Source organism: Hyperoodon ampullatus (assembly GCF_949752795.1).
Source record: "Hyperoodon ampullatus genome assembly, chromosome: 10".
Lineage (NCBI taxonomy): Eukaryota > Metazoa > Chordata > Mammalia > Artiodactyla > Ziphiidae > Hyperoodon > Hyperoodon ampullatus.
Genome location: NC_136923.1, coordinates 102,442,244 through 102,455,506, shown reverse-complemented (window position 1 = coordinate 102,455,506; position 13,263 = coordinate 102,442,244). Strand labels below are relative to the sequence as shown.

Here is a 13,263-nt window from a genome sequence, read left to right as displayed (position 1 = left end):
GGCAGGGGCCCCGCAGCTGTAGCTCAGGCCCAAGGCTGGTCACGCTGCTGGGGCAGGACTGGGGAGTGGAGAGGAGCACAGCTCTGTTGTGAATTAGCTTAACAGCCCTTTGCAGTGGAGAATTTGTCCAGTATCCACAGCGAACGAGATACACATTATACCTATATCGGGGCCTGACACATATCGTGAGATGTTTGGTCACCTTCTTACCAGGTGGCTCCTCAGGTTTGCTAACTGCCTCCTTAAGCTGGGGGGCAGCACAGAGCCAGCGCTTGCATCCACAGTCCCCACTAATGCACAGCTCATTGTCTGGCGCAGGTGCTGGAGGAATCCAAGGCCCTGGTGCGCTGCAACATGAAGCTGGAGCTGGAGCAGGCCAATGAGCGGGAGTGCGAGGTGCTGAAGAAGATCTGGGGCTCGGCCCAGGGCATGGACTCCATGCTCAAGTACCTGCAGAGGAAGATAGATGAGTTCTGACGGCCGGGCTGCCCCAGACGACCCTGGAGTCGCATCACACAGGCCGGCTGGGGCTCCTGGGGGTCCGTACCCACCCTCACAGCCTGAAACAGGTTCATGTGGAGCTCAGGCTTGGAAGCAGGACTTGAAACAGCCAAGCTATTTATTACCAAGGAGTTTTAAGTACTGTAACTTTAAAATAAATAACTACAAAGCTCCTCTGTCCAAACGTCATTATTTTATACTTAATACACACACAAGTATAAAAGTATAATTGTGAGCTCTGGGCTGCTCTTTGAGGCTCTACTTTTTGTTACCTTTGGCTAGTACTGTATACAAAAGAAGTGTGTTTTCCTGGTTTGGGTGTCAGAAAAGTCTGGAATAATGTTTGTTTTCCTTGTTTTTTCCTTCTAGAAAACAGAATCTAAAGAGTAATGTTAGCCCACCGCCCCCGCCCCACCCCCCACCCCCAAATAGAAATATGGAAAGATCTGAGGCATGCTCTTGTCTCCAGGAAGGTACAAAACCTCAGAGATGGAAAACTCTCAATCGAAAGGAAGACTTATTCTTTTAGGATAAGTATTATCTGATTAAACACCCACTGATGAATATACCCCCAGACGAAAACACGCCTAGGCTTCACGCTGAGAAATCAGCTGTTTCTGCCTCTTTCTTAAATGTGTCCGATTCTTACCCAGTTAACAGGAAGAAACCTCTCTATAGGGGAAAGCTTGTTTTGCAGTGTTAGCGAATCACTGAATAGCAAATATGATCTCTGAGTTATAGGGGGTTTATAGTTAGTTTTTCTGACCCATTTGAAAAAATAACTGTATAAGTGCTTCTTGTTACTGGGTGAGAACTACTTTATATACAGTTTTGGTTTTCTATTTGCAGATATGATTGATGTATTACACCAAAAATAAGGTATTTTTATGTTTATAAAGTGTAATTTTTAGGTTCACTTAGAATATATTTTATTTAATAAGTTAAAATTCTTTTGGCACACTATTAAATGCAGAAACTCCTTTTTAAGAGAAAGAACTACCTTATATCGACGTTTAATGTTCTTGGTCTCTGCTTTCATGTCTACACAATATACCAAGTACAGGATGCTGTCCGAGAGTGCCCTGTGTAAATAGACGTCCACATTCCCGACAGGAGTGGGGACTGATTCCTGATTCCAGACGCCTATCATTCGGTAGGCTTCTGAGCTTGCAATCATATTGAATGTATGAAGAACGAAATAAAATCAAAACCTTATTTTTGTACAGTTTTGAAGTTTATACTTAGAACCGACCACCTCCCGGCCTCGTGGAGAGCTGTACAGCGTGTAAATCTGCCTTTACCATGGATTGGCTGGTGCATATTTTTGCATCTGTGGGACCTACTTTTTTCGTTCAGTAGTTTGAACTATATATAAACTGTACAATCTGTAAAGTTTTTATAGAATAAATATTCAGCTGTGAAAACTGGTTAAATAAAACTAATATTTCTTAACACATTCAAAATGTTTCTCTGATAATTCTTCACTTCTGAAGTTCCTCATGAGACGTTTACTTTTTGTGTGAAACATACACACAGGCATATCACATTTGACAGTTTAAGGGAAACCCACGCTCACAATGTAACCAGAAGCAGGTGGAGGGCAGCTGGCTAGGGCCACCCCACTGCCCCTCTTGGCCAGAGAGCAGAAGAGGGGGAGAGCCTCCAGGCCCAGCAGGAGCCCAGAGGGCCAGGGCCAGGGCCTCCAACCTGCTCGTCCTCCACTTGGAGTGTACTTGCTTACACTAATACCAACAAATGGTATATATATGTAAGAGAAGGAAACTGTGTGTTAGAGAATTGGCATCTACCAAGCAGTGACACACATCACGAGAAAGGGACAATGGGAGGCACAGGGCTCTTGTCTGCTGGGTCCGTCACTACCCTCATCTGCTTCCCCCAAAGCCTAGTCTGATCAGCCCCTCTGGTGGCCTCTGTGTCACTGACCTTTCTGTCCCTTCCGTAACCGGCTTTCCCCAGCCCTGCCCTAGAGTGCTCTAGTGGCTCCCAGAACATGCCAGGCGGGCCCTGCCCTCCACGGTAAGGGAGAGACTCCAGGCACATTAAACAATCCTCCAAGTGCCTTTAGGCCCTGGAGCAAAGCCCAGAACTTGAGTGACATCGTGAATCTGCGACATTGCATGCACCTGTTAAATTTATTTTTTTAAAAAAGCTAATCTTATTTATTTTTGGCTGCACTGGGTCTTCATTGCAGTGCATAGGCCTCTCACTGCAGTGGCTTCTCTTGTTGCAGAGCATGGGCTCTAGGCACACGGGCTCAGTAGTTGTGGAACATGGGCTGCGTTGCTCCGCAGCCTGTGGGATCTTCCCAGACGAGGGCTCAAACCCGTGTCCCCTGCATTGGCAGGTGGATTCTTAACCATTGCGCCACCAGGGAAGCCCACTTGTTCAGCTTTACACGTGAGGAAACAGGCTCAGAGGGGCCAAGGGCCCGCTCAGCATCACAGAGCCTGTGAGTGTCTGGGCCCAGGAGCAGCTAATGCTCCCCAGACGCCACCGCTCCGCCCCCAGCACCCTGACTCACCAACACCAAACTGAGATAGAAACTGGCCATGGGGAGTGCAAAGCAGTGGCTGCCGGACTTTGTTGCATATTAGAATCATCTGGAAAGCCTGGAAAACTCTGGATGCCCACAAAACCATTTAAATCAGCACCTCAGGGCTGAGACTCAAGCATCTAGGGTATTTGGCCCAGGACAAGTAGCTTGGCTCTTCTATGCCTGGAGTGGGGATGGGCAGGAGGCTGGCCTGGAGAATCCAGTCCATTCTGCACCCTGGGAGCCCACAATCCTGTGCGTGGAAGTGGTGGGTGGGTGGGTGGGTGGCGGGGGATTGATTGAGGCTGCTGGGCAGCTCGGGATTTAGGGCTTTTTCAAGCAGAGGCTGGACCTACCCCAGAATTTTGATGGTCCACAAACTCTTCTGCATCTGGACGAGCTGGACCCGTCCACCAAGCAATCTCCGTGCTAACACGTAGAAATAAACATCCTCAAGGAGGTCAGCCAGGACAGTGGATGAGAGACCCTGAGCTCACCTCTCACAGTCAGGCCTAAAATCAAAACTACTTGCAGAACCACCATCAGTGAAAAAGCCCAGAACCTACCAGAAAATATCTTCTACAACTGAAGATACAAAGAACGAGCGACACGGGTAGGAAGGGCCAAGTCGCGACGTCGTCGAGTCCCACACCCCAGGCGGGCCACCCACAAACGTGAGAACCACAACTGCAGAGATTCTCCCAAAGGATACAGGGTCTGAGCCCCACGTCAGGCTCCTCAGTCTGCGAGTCTGTGCCAGGAACACAAGCCCCCAGAACCTTTGGCTTATGAGGGCAGCAGGGCTTTCAAGAGTCCCAGAGGGCGGGGGGAAATAGACTTTACTCTTTTAACAGACCACACGAAACGTCACGAGGACCCTGGTGGTGGCAAGTGACACTTTGGATCTCCCTCCAGCTTACTGGCCTCAGGACCCAGCCCCTCCCCCCACACACCAGCCTGCAGGCACCAGGAATGAGGTGCGTCAGGACACGCGACTAACTGGGTGCACACACAGGCTGCCTTAAGACCCCCTTGAGCCCACAGCCATCCCTGGACATGGCCCTGCCCCTCCAGAGGGCCCAGAACCCAGCCCCACACGCCAGCACACAGGCACTATGCCGCAGACACCCAGGGCCCTGCGGCCAGAGACCCCAAGGCCCATCTCTACCCATCAGTGGCCAGGTACCAGCCCCAGAATCCCCAGCCCCGCTCACCAGCAAGCCTCAGGACCACCCACCAGCAGGCAGACCTAGACACAGGACATCCACAGCCCCTCAACCTGCAGACTCAGCACAGTCACCAGCAGGCCAGCAGCTGTCCTGGGACCAGCTGGGCCCTGGTTCGGCCCACTAGCAAATGAAAATAATAACAATGATCCAAAAATCTATGGGACACAGCTCTAAGAGGGAAGTTCATAGCAATACAATCTTATATCAGGAAACAAGAAATCTCAAACAACCTAACCTTACACCTAAAGGAACTAGAAAAAGAACAAAGAAAACCCAAAGTTAGCAGAAGAAAGAAATCATAAAGATCAGAGCAAAAATAAATGAAGTAGAGAAAAAAAAAAGCAATAGAAAAGATCAGTGAAACTAAGAGCTAGTTCTTTCAAAACAAAATTCATAAGCCTTTAGGCAGACTCATTAAGAAAAAAAGGGCCCAAATCAAGAAGATCAGATATGAAAAAAGAGAAGTTACAACCGATACCATAAACACAAAAGGATAACAGACTACTATGAACTATAGTATGTACTATACTGTATAGTTATATCCCAATAAAATGGACAACCTTGAGGAAATTGACAAATTCCTAGAAATGTACAACCTCCCAAGACTGAACCAGAAAGAAATAGAAACTATGAACAGACCAATTACCAGTAATGAAATTGAATCAGTAACTTTTAAAAACCCTCCCAAACAAAAGTCCAGGACCAAATGGCTTCACAGGTGAATTCTTCCAAACATTTAAAAAAACACTTAACACCTATCCTCCTCACACTATTCCAAAACAATTGCAGAAGAAGGAACACTTTTGAACTCATTCTGTGAGTCCAGCATCACCTTGATACCAAAACTAGACAAAGATACCACAAAAAAGAAAGTTACATGCCAATATCACTGATTAACATACATGCAAAAATCCTAAACAAAATATTAGCAAACCAAATGCAACTACATTAAAAGGATCATACTGGGCTTCCCTGGTGGTGCAGTGGTTGAGAGTCCGCCTGCCGATGCAGGGGACATGGGTTCGTGCCCCGGTCCGTGAAGATCCCACATGCCACGGAGCGGCTGGGCCCGTGAGCCATGGCCGATTAGCCTGTGCTCTGTGGCAGGAGGGGCCACAGCAGTGAGAGGCCCGCGTACCGCCAAAAATAAATAAATAAATAAAAAGGATCACACCATGATCAAGTGGGATTTAATCCAGGGATGCAAGAATTTTTCAGTGTCCACAAATTAATCAATGTTATGCACCACATTAAACAATAAAGACCATATGATCATCTCAATAGAGGAAGAAAAAGCACTTGATAAAATTCAACATTCATTTATGATAAAAACTCTCCAGAAAGTGGGTATAGAGGGAACATTCCTCAACATAATAAAGGCCATATATGATAAGCCCACAGCTAACATTATATTCAGTGGTAAAAAGTTGAAAGCATTTTCTCTAAGATCAGGAACAAGACAAGGATGCCCACTCTTGCCACTTTTATTCAACAGAGTATTGGAAGTCCTAGCCACAGCACTCACACAAGAACAAAAAAGTAAAAGGAATCCAAATTGGAACGGAAGAAGTAAAACTGTCATTCTTTGCAGATTACATGATACTATACATAGAAAATCCTAAGGACACCACCAGAAAACTACTAGCACTCATCAATGAACTCAGTAAATTTGTAATTAATACAAAATTAATACACAGAAATCTGTTGAATTTCTATACACCCAATGAACTATCAGGAAGAGAAATTAAGGAAACAATTCCATGTACAACTGCATCAGGAAAGAATAAAATACCTAGTAATAAACCTACCTAAGGAACCTAAAGACCTGTACTCAGAAAACTATAAGATACTGATGAAAGAAAATGAAGATGACACAAACATATGGAAAGATACATCATATTCATGGATGTAAAGAATATTGTTATAATGACCATATTACCCAAGGCAATCTACATGTTCAACGCTATCCCTATCAAAATACCAATGATATTTTTCAGAGAATTAGAGCAAATAATTTTAAAATTTGTATAGAAACACAAAAGATCCTCAATAGCCAAAACAATCTTGAGAAAGAAGGACAGAATTGGAAGAATTGTAATAGACTTCAGACTATATACAGTGCTGCAGTAATCAAAACAGTATGGTACTGGCACAGAAACAGACACCTAGATCAATGGAACAGAATAGAGAGCCCAGAAATAAACCCATGCACTTACGGTCAATTAACCTATGACAAAGAAGACAATATACAGTGGAGAAAAGACAGTCTCTTCGATAACTGGTGCGGGAAAAACTGGACAGCTACACGTAAAAGAATGAAATTAGTACATTTCTTAACACCATATACAAAAATAAACTCAAAATGGATTGAAGACCTAAATATAAGATCAGAAGCCATAAAGCTCTTAGAAGAAAACACAGGCAGAACACTCTTTGACATAAATCATAGCAATATATTTTTTGGATCTGTCTCCTAAGGCAACAGAAATAAAAGTAAAAGTAAACAAATGGGACCTAATTAAACTTAAAAGCTTTTGCAGAGCAAAGGAAACCACTGACAAAATGAAAAGACAACCAAAAGGAATGGGAGAAATTATTTGAAAATGATATGATCGATAAGGGGTTAATGTATGAACTTTTTATGTATTTTGGACAACTCAACATCAAAAATATAAACAACCCCATTTAAAACATGGGCAGAAGACCTGAGTAGACATTTTTTCAAAGAAGACATACAGGTGGGCCAACAGGCACATAAGATGCTCAATATCGTTAATCAGAAAAATGCAAATCAAAACCATAATGAGATATCATCTCACACTTGTCAGAATGGCTATCATCAAAAAGACCATTAAGGGATGTCCCTGGCAGTCCAGTTGGTAAGACTCCACACTTCCACTGCAGAGGGCACCGGTTCAATCCTTGGTCGGGGAACTAAGATCTCATATGCCACATGGCACAACCAAAAATAAAAAAAGACTAATAGCAAATGTTGGTGAAGATGTGGAGAAAAGGGAACCCCGATACACTGCTGGTGGGAATGTAAATTGGTACAGCCACCACGGACAAAAGTATGGAGGTTCCTCAAATAACTAAAAATAGAACAACCATATGATCCAGCAATTCCAATCCTGGGTATATATCCAAAGAAAATGAAAACACTAACTGGATAAGACACATGCACTCCAATGTTCACAGCAGTACTGCTTATAATAGCCAAGATATGAAAGCAACCTAAGTGTCCATCAACAGATGAATGGATAAAGATGTGGTATCAGCATATAATGAACTACTACTCAGCCATAAAACAGAATGAAATTTTGCCATGTGCAGCAACTTGGAGGTCATTATGCTTAGTGAAATAAGACAGAAAGACAAATGCTATAGGATATCACTTATATGTGGAATCTAAAATATAAAACAAATTAGTTAACATAACAAAAGAAACAGACTCACACATATAGAGAACAAACTAGTGGTTACCAGTGGGGGGAGGGGCAAGATAGGGGCAGGGGATTAAGAGGCACAAACTACTATGAATAAAATAAACTACAAGGATATACTGTACAGTGCAGGGAATACAGCCAATATCTTATAATAACTATAAGTGAAGTTATTTAAACGTTTAAATTTATAAATAACTATGTTGTCTACATGAAACTTATATAATATTGTAAATCAACTATACCTCAATTTAAAAAATGAAAATAAAATATCACCCCTCAGGGCTTCCCTGGTGGCACAGTGGTTAAGAATCCGCCTGCCAATGCAGGGGACACGGGTTCGAGCCTTGGTCCGGCAAGATCCCACATGCCACAAAGCAACTAAGCCCATACGCCACAACTACTGAGCCTGTGCTCTAGAGTCCGTGAGCCACAACCACTGAGCCCACGTGCCTAGAGCCCGTGCTCTGCAACAAGAGAAGCCACCACAATGAGAAGCCCACGCACCACAACGAAGAGTAGCCCCCGCTAGCCGCAATTAGAGGAAGACCGTGCACAGAAACAAAGACCCAACGAAGCCAAAAAAAATTAATTTTAAAAAAATCACCCCTCTGGGCCTCCCTGGTGGCGCAGTGGTTGAGAGTCCGCCTGCCGATGCAGGGGATACGGGTTCGTGCCCCGGTCTGGGAGGATCCCATATGCCGCGGAGCGGCTGGGCCCGTGAGCCATGGCTGCTGGGCCTGTGCGTCCGGAGCCTGTGCTCCGCAACGGGAGAGGCCACAACAGTGAGAGGCCCGCGTACCACAAAAAAAAAAAAAAAAAAAAAAAAAAAAAAAAAAAAAAAAAAAAAAAAATCACCCCTCTATAAAAAAAATAAATAAACAGCTTCACTGCTTGGCAACAGGGGAAGGACTGACAACATTCCAGAAAACTCCTCCCTGTCCTCCAGGGAACATTATGATGGTGTCTCTGAAGATACAGACAAATATCTGCTGGGTAAAAATGGCAGTGGATGATTTGAACATTGGTTTAAAAGTTACTTTTTGCTGTGATTGAAAGACTAAACTTTTCTAAAAGTTGACTTTATGATCTTAGAGCCATATTATATCCTTAGGTGACTTGTTTTTTTAAACAAATGCCTGTACTAAACAAAGGCTAAGGTCTAATGAGTTTTAATATTAATTCCTATTTCCCCCTAAATTTTATGTCATATTCTAAAACTGAACTTAAAAAGGATTGAAGTCATACAAACTATGTCCTTCAACCACAATAGAATGAAATTAGATATCAATAACAAATTTAGGAAAGTAAAAAATAAGAGGACATTAAAAGGTTAAATTCCTAAACAAAGAATAAAACTTTTACAAGAGAAATTAGAAAATATTCAGAGATAAATGAAAGTGAAAAACATTCAATAAATTATAACAAAACACCTATGTTAAAAAGAAAGGTCAACAGATATTAAGTCAATAACATTACACCTTAAGAAACTAGAAAAAAGAAGAGCATACTAAAGCCACAGCAAGCAGAAGGAAGGAAATGAAACAAAGATTAGAGCAGAAATAAGTAAAATGGAGAATATAAAAATAGTAGAGAAAAATCAAGTAAACCACATGTTAGCTCTTTGAAAAAATTAGACTGATTAAGGAAAAAATACTCAAATTACTAATAGCAGGAGTGAGAGAGAGGACAGTAGTACCAAACTGTAAAAGAAACATAAGGCAGCACTATGAGCAACTGTATGCCAACAAACTAGATAAGTGAGTGAGATGGGCTAATTCCTAGAAAGAATCAAATGACTGAAACTGACTCAAGCAAGAGACAACTTTTAATACACCTATAACAAGTAAAAAGACTGAGTCAGTAATCAAAAACTTCAAACAAAGAAAAGGTCTGGACCAAACGGCTCCACTCATGAATTCTATCAAACACTTAAGGAGGAATCAGTACCACATTCACAGAAAGATAGACAAAATGAAAAGGCAGAGACCTATGTACCAGATGAAGGAACAAGATAAAACCCCAGAAAAACTAAATGAAGATAGGCAAACTTCCAGAAAAAGAACTCAGAATAATGATAGTGAAGATGACCCAGGACCTCGGAAAAAGAATGGAGGCAAAGATCAAGAAGATGCAAGAAATGTTTAACAAAGACCTAGAAGAATTAAAGAACAAACAAAGAGACATGAACAATACAATAACTGAAATAAAAAATACACTAGAAGGAATCAATAGCAGAATAACTGAGTCAGAAGAATGGATAAGTGACCTAGAAGACAGAATGGTGGAATTCACTGTCATGGAACAGAATAAAGAAAAAAGAATGAAAAGAAATGAAGACAGCCTAAGAGACCTCTGGGACAATATTAAATGCACCAACATTCGCATTAGAGGGGTCCCAGAAGGAGAAGACAGAGAGAAAGGACCGAGAAAATATTTGAAGAGATTATAGTTGAACACTTCCCTAACATGGGAAAGGAAATAGCCACCCAAGTCCAGGAAGTGCAGAGAGTCCCAGGCAGGATAAACCCAAGGAGACACATGCCAAAACACATAGTAATCAATTTGATAAAATTTAAAGATACAGAAAAGTTATTAAAAGCAGCAAGGGAAAAATGACAAATAACATACAAGGGAACTCCCATAAGGTTAACAGCTGATTTCTCAGCAGAAACTCTACAAGCCAGAAGGGAGTGGCATGATATACTTAAAGTGATGAAAGGGAAGAACGTACAACCAAGATTATTTTACCTGGCAAGGATTTTATTCAGATTTGATGGAGAAATCAAAAGCTTTACAGAAAAAGGAAAAGCTAAGAGAATTCAGCACTACCAAACCAGCTCTACAACAAATGCTAAAGGAACTTCTCTAAGTGGGAAACACAAGAGAAGAAAAGATCTAACAAACAAACCCAAAACAATTTTAAAAATGGTAATAGGAACATACATATTAATAATTACCTTAAATGTGAATGGGTTACATGCTCCAACCAAAAGACACAGGCTCACTGAATGGATACAAAAACAAGACCCATATATATGCTGTCTACAAGAGACCCACTTCAGACCTAGGGACACATACAGACTGAAAGTGAGGGGATGGAAAAAGATATTCCTTGCAAATGGAAATCAAAAGAAAGCTGGAGTATCAATACTCATATCAGATAAAAGAGACTTTCAAATAAAGAATGTTACAAGAGACAAGGAAGGACGCCACATAATGGTCAAGGGATCAATTCAAGAAGGAGATATAACAATTATAAATATATATGCACCCAACATAGGAGCACCTCAATACATAAGGCAACTGCTAACAGCTATAAAAGAGGAAATCAACAGTAACACAATAATAGTGGGGGACTTTAACACCTCACTTACACCAATGGAAAGATCATCCAGACAGAAAATTAATAAGGAAACACAAGCTTTAAATGACACAATAGACCAGTTAGATTTAATTGATATTTATAGGACATTCCATCCCAAAACAGCAGATTACATTTTCTTCTCAAGTGTGCAATGAGCATTCTCTAGGATAGATCATATCTTGGGTCACAAATCAAGCCTCAGTAAATTTAAGAAAACTGAAATCATATCAAGCATCTTTTCTGGCCAAAACACTATGAGATTAGAAATCAATTACAGGGGAAAAAAAACGTAAAAAACACAAACACATGGAGGCTAAACAATACGTTACTAAATTCAAGAGATCACTGAAGAAATCCAAGAGATCACTGAAGAAACAAAAGAGGAAATCAAAAAATATCTGGAGACAAATGACCATGAAAACACGACGATCCAAAACCTATGAGATGCAGCAAAAGCGGTTCTAAGAGGAAAGTTTATAACAATACAATCCTACCTCAAGAAACAAACATCTCAAACAATCTAACCTCACACCTAAAGGAACTAGAGAAAGAACAAACAAAACCCAAAGTTCAGTAGAAGGAAAGAAATCAAACAGATCAGAGTAGAAATAAATGAAATAGAAACAAAACAACAGCAAAGATAAGTAAAACTAAAAGTTGGTGCTTTGAGAAGATAAACAAAATTGATAAACCATTAGCCAGACTCATCAAGAAAAAGACGGAGGGGCACAAATCAATAAAATTAGAAATGAAAAAGGAAAAGTTACAACAGACACCACAGAAATACAAAGCATCCTAAGAGACTACTAAAAGCAACTCTATGCCAATAAAATGGACAACCTGGAGGAAATGGACAAATTCTTAGAAAGTTATAACCTTCCAAGACTGAACCAGGAAGAAAATATGAACAGACCAATCACAAGTAATGAAATTGAAACTGTGATTAAAAATCTTCCAACAAACAAAAGTCCAGGACCAGATGGCTTCACAGGTGAATTCTATCAAACATTTAGAGAAGAGCTAACACCCATCCTTCTCAAACTCTTCCAAAAAATTGCAGAGGAAGGAACACTCCCAAACTCAATCTATGAGGCCACGATCACCCTGATACCAAAACCAAAGATACTACAAAAAAAGAAAATTACAGACCAATATCAATGATGAATATAGATGCAAAAATCCTCAACAGAATACTAGCAAACAGAATCCAACAACACATTAAAAGGATCATACACCATGATCAAGTGGGATTTATCCCAGGGATGAAAGGTTCCTCAATATATAAAAATCAATGTGATATACCATATTGACAAATTGAAGGAGAAAAACCATATGATCATCTCAATAGATGCAGAAAAACCTTTTGACAAAATTCAACACCCATTTATGATAAAAACTCTCCAGAAAGTGGGCATAGAGGGAATCTACCTCAACATAATAAAGGCCATATACAACAAACCCACAGCAAACATCATTCTCAATGGTGAAAAACTGAAAGCATTTCCTCTAAGATCAAGAACAAGACAAGGATATCCACTCTCACCACTATAATTCAACAGTTTTGGAAGTCCTAGCCACACACAATCAAAGAAATAAAAGGATTACAAATTCGAAAAGAAGTAAAGCTGTCACTCTTTTCAGATGACATATTATAGAGAATCCTTAAAGATGCCACCAGAAAACTACTAGAGCTAATCAATGAATCTGGTAAAGTTGCAGGATACAAAATTAATGCACAGAAATCTCTTGCATTCCTATACACTAATGATGAAGAATCTGAAAGAGAAATTAAGGACACACTCCCATTTACCATTGCAACAAAAAGAATAAAATACCTAGGAATAAAGCTACCTAGGGAGACAAAAGACCTGTATGCAGAAAACTATAAGACACTGATGAAAGAAACTGAAGATGATACAAACAGATGGAGAGATATACCATGTTCTTGGATTGGAAGAATCAATATTGTGAAAATGACTATACTACCCAAAGCAATCTACAGATTCAATGCAATCCCTATCAAATTACCAATAGCATTTTTTATGGAACTAAAACAAATCACCTTAAAATTTGTATGGAGACACAAAAGACCCCGAATAGCCAAAGCAGTCTTGAGGGAAAAAAACGGAGCTGGAGGAATCAGACTCCCTGACTTCAGACAATACTACA

General features: G+C 40.9%; 1 protein-coding gene across 1 annotated transcript in view; it reads left to right on the top strand.

Annotated features, from left to right (window-relative positions):
* CDYL (chromodomain Y like) overlaps positions 1–668 on the top strand; it is a 135,661-nt gene extending 134,993 nt beyond the window's left edge. Inside the window, exon 7 of the mRNA XM_079712851.1 lies at positions 319–668. Within this exon, the coding sequence (XP_079568977.1) occupies positions 319–477 (159 nt within the window). The 3' untranslated portion in view covers positions 478–668. The remainder of the gene's footprint in view (positions 1–318) is intronic.
* The last annotated feature ends 12,595 nt before the right edge of the window (positions 669–13,263 follow it).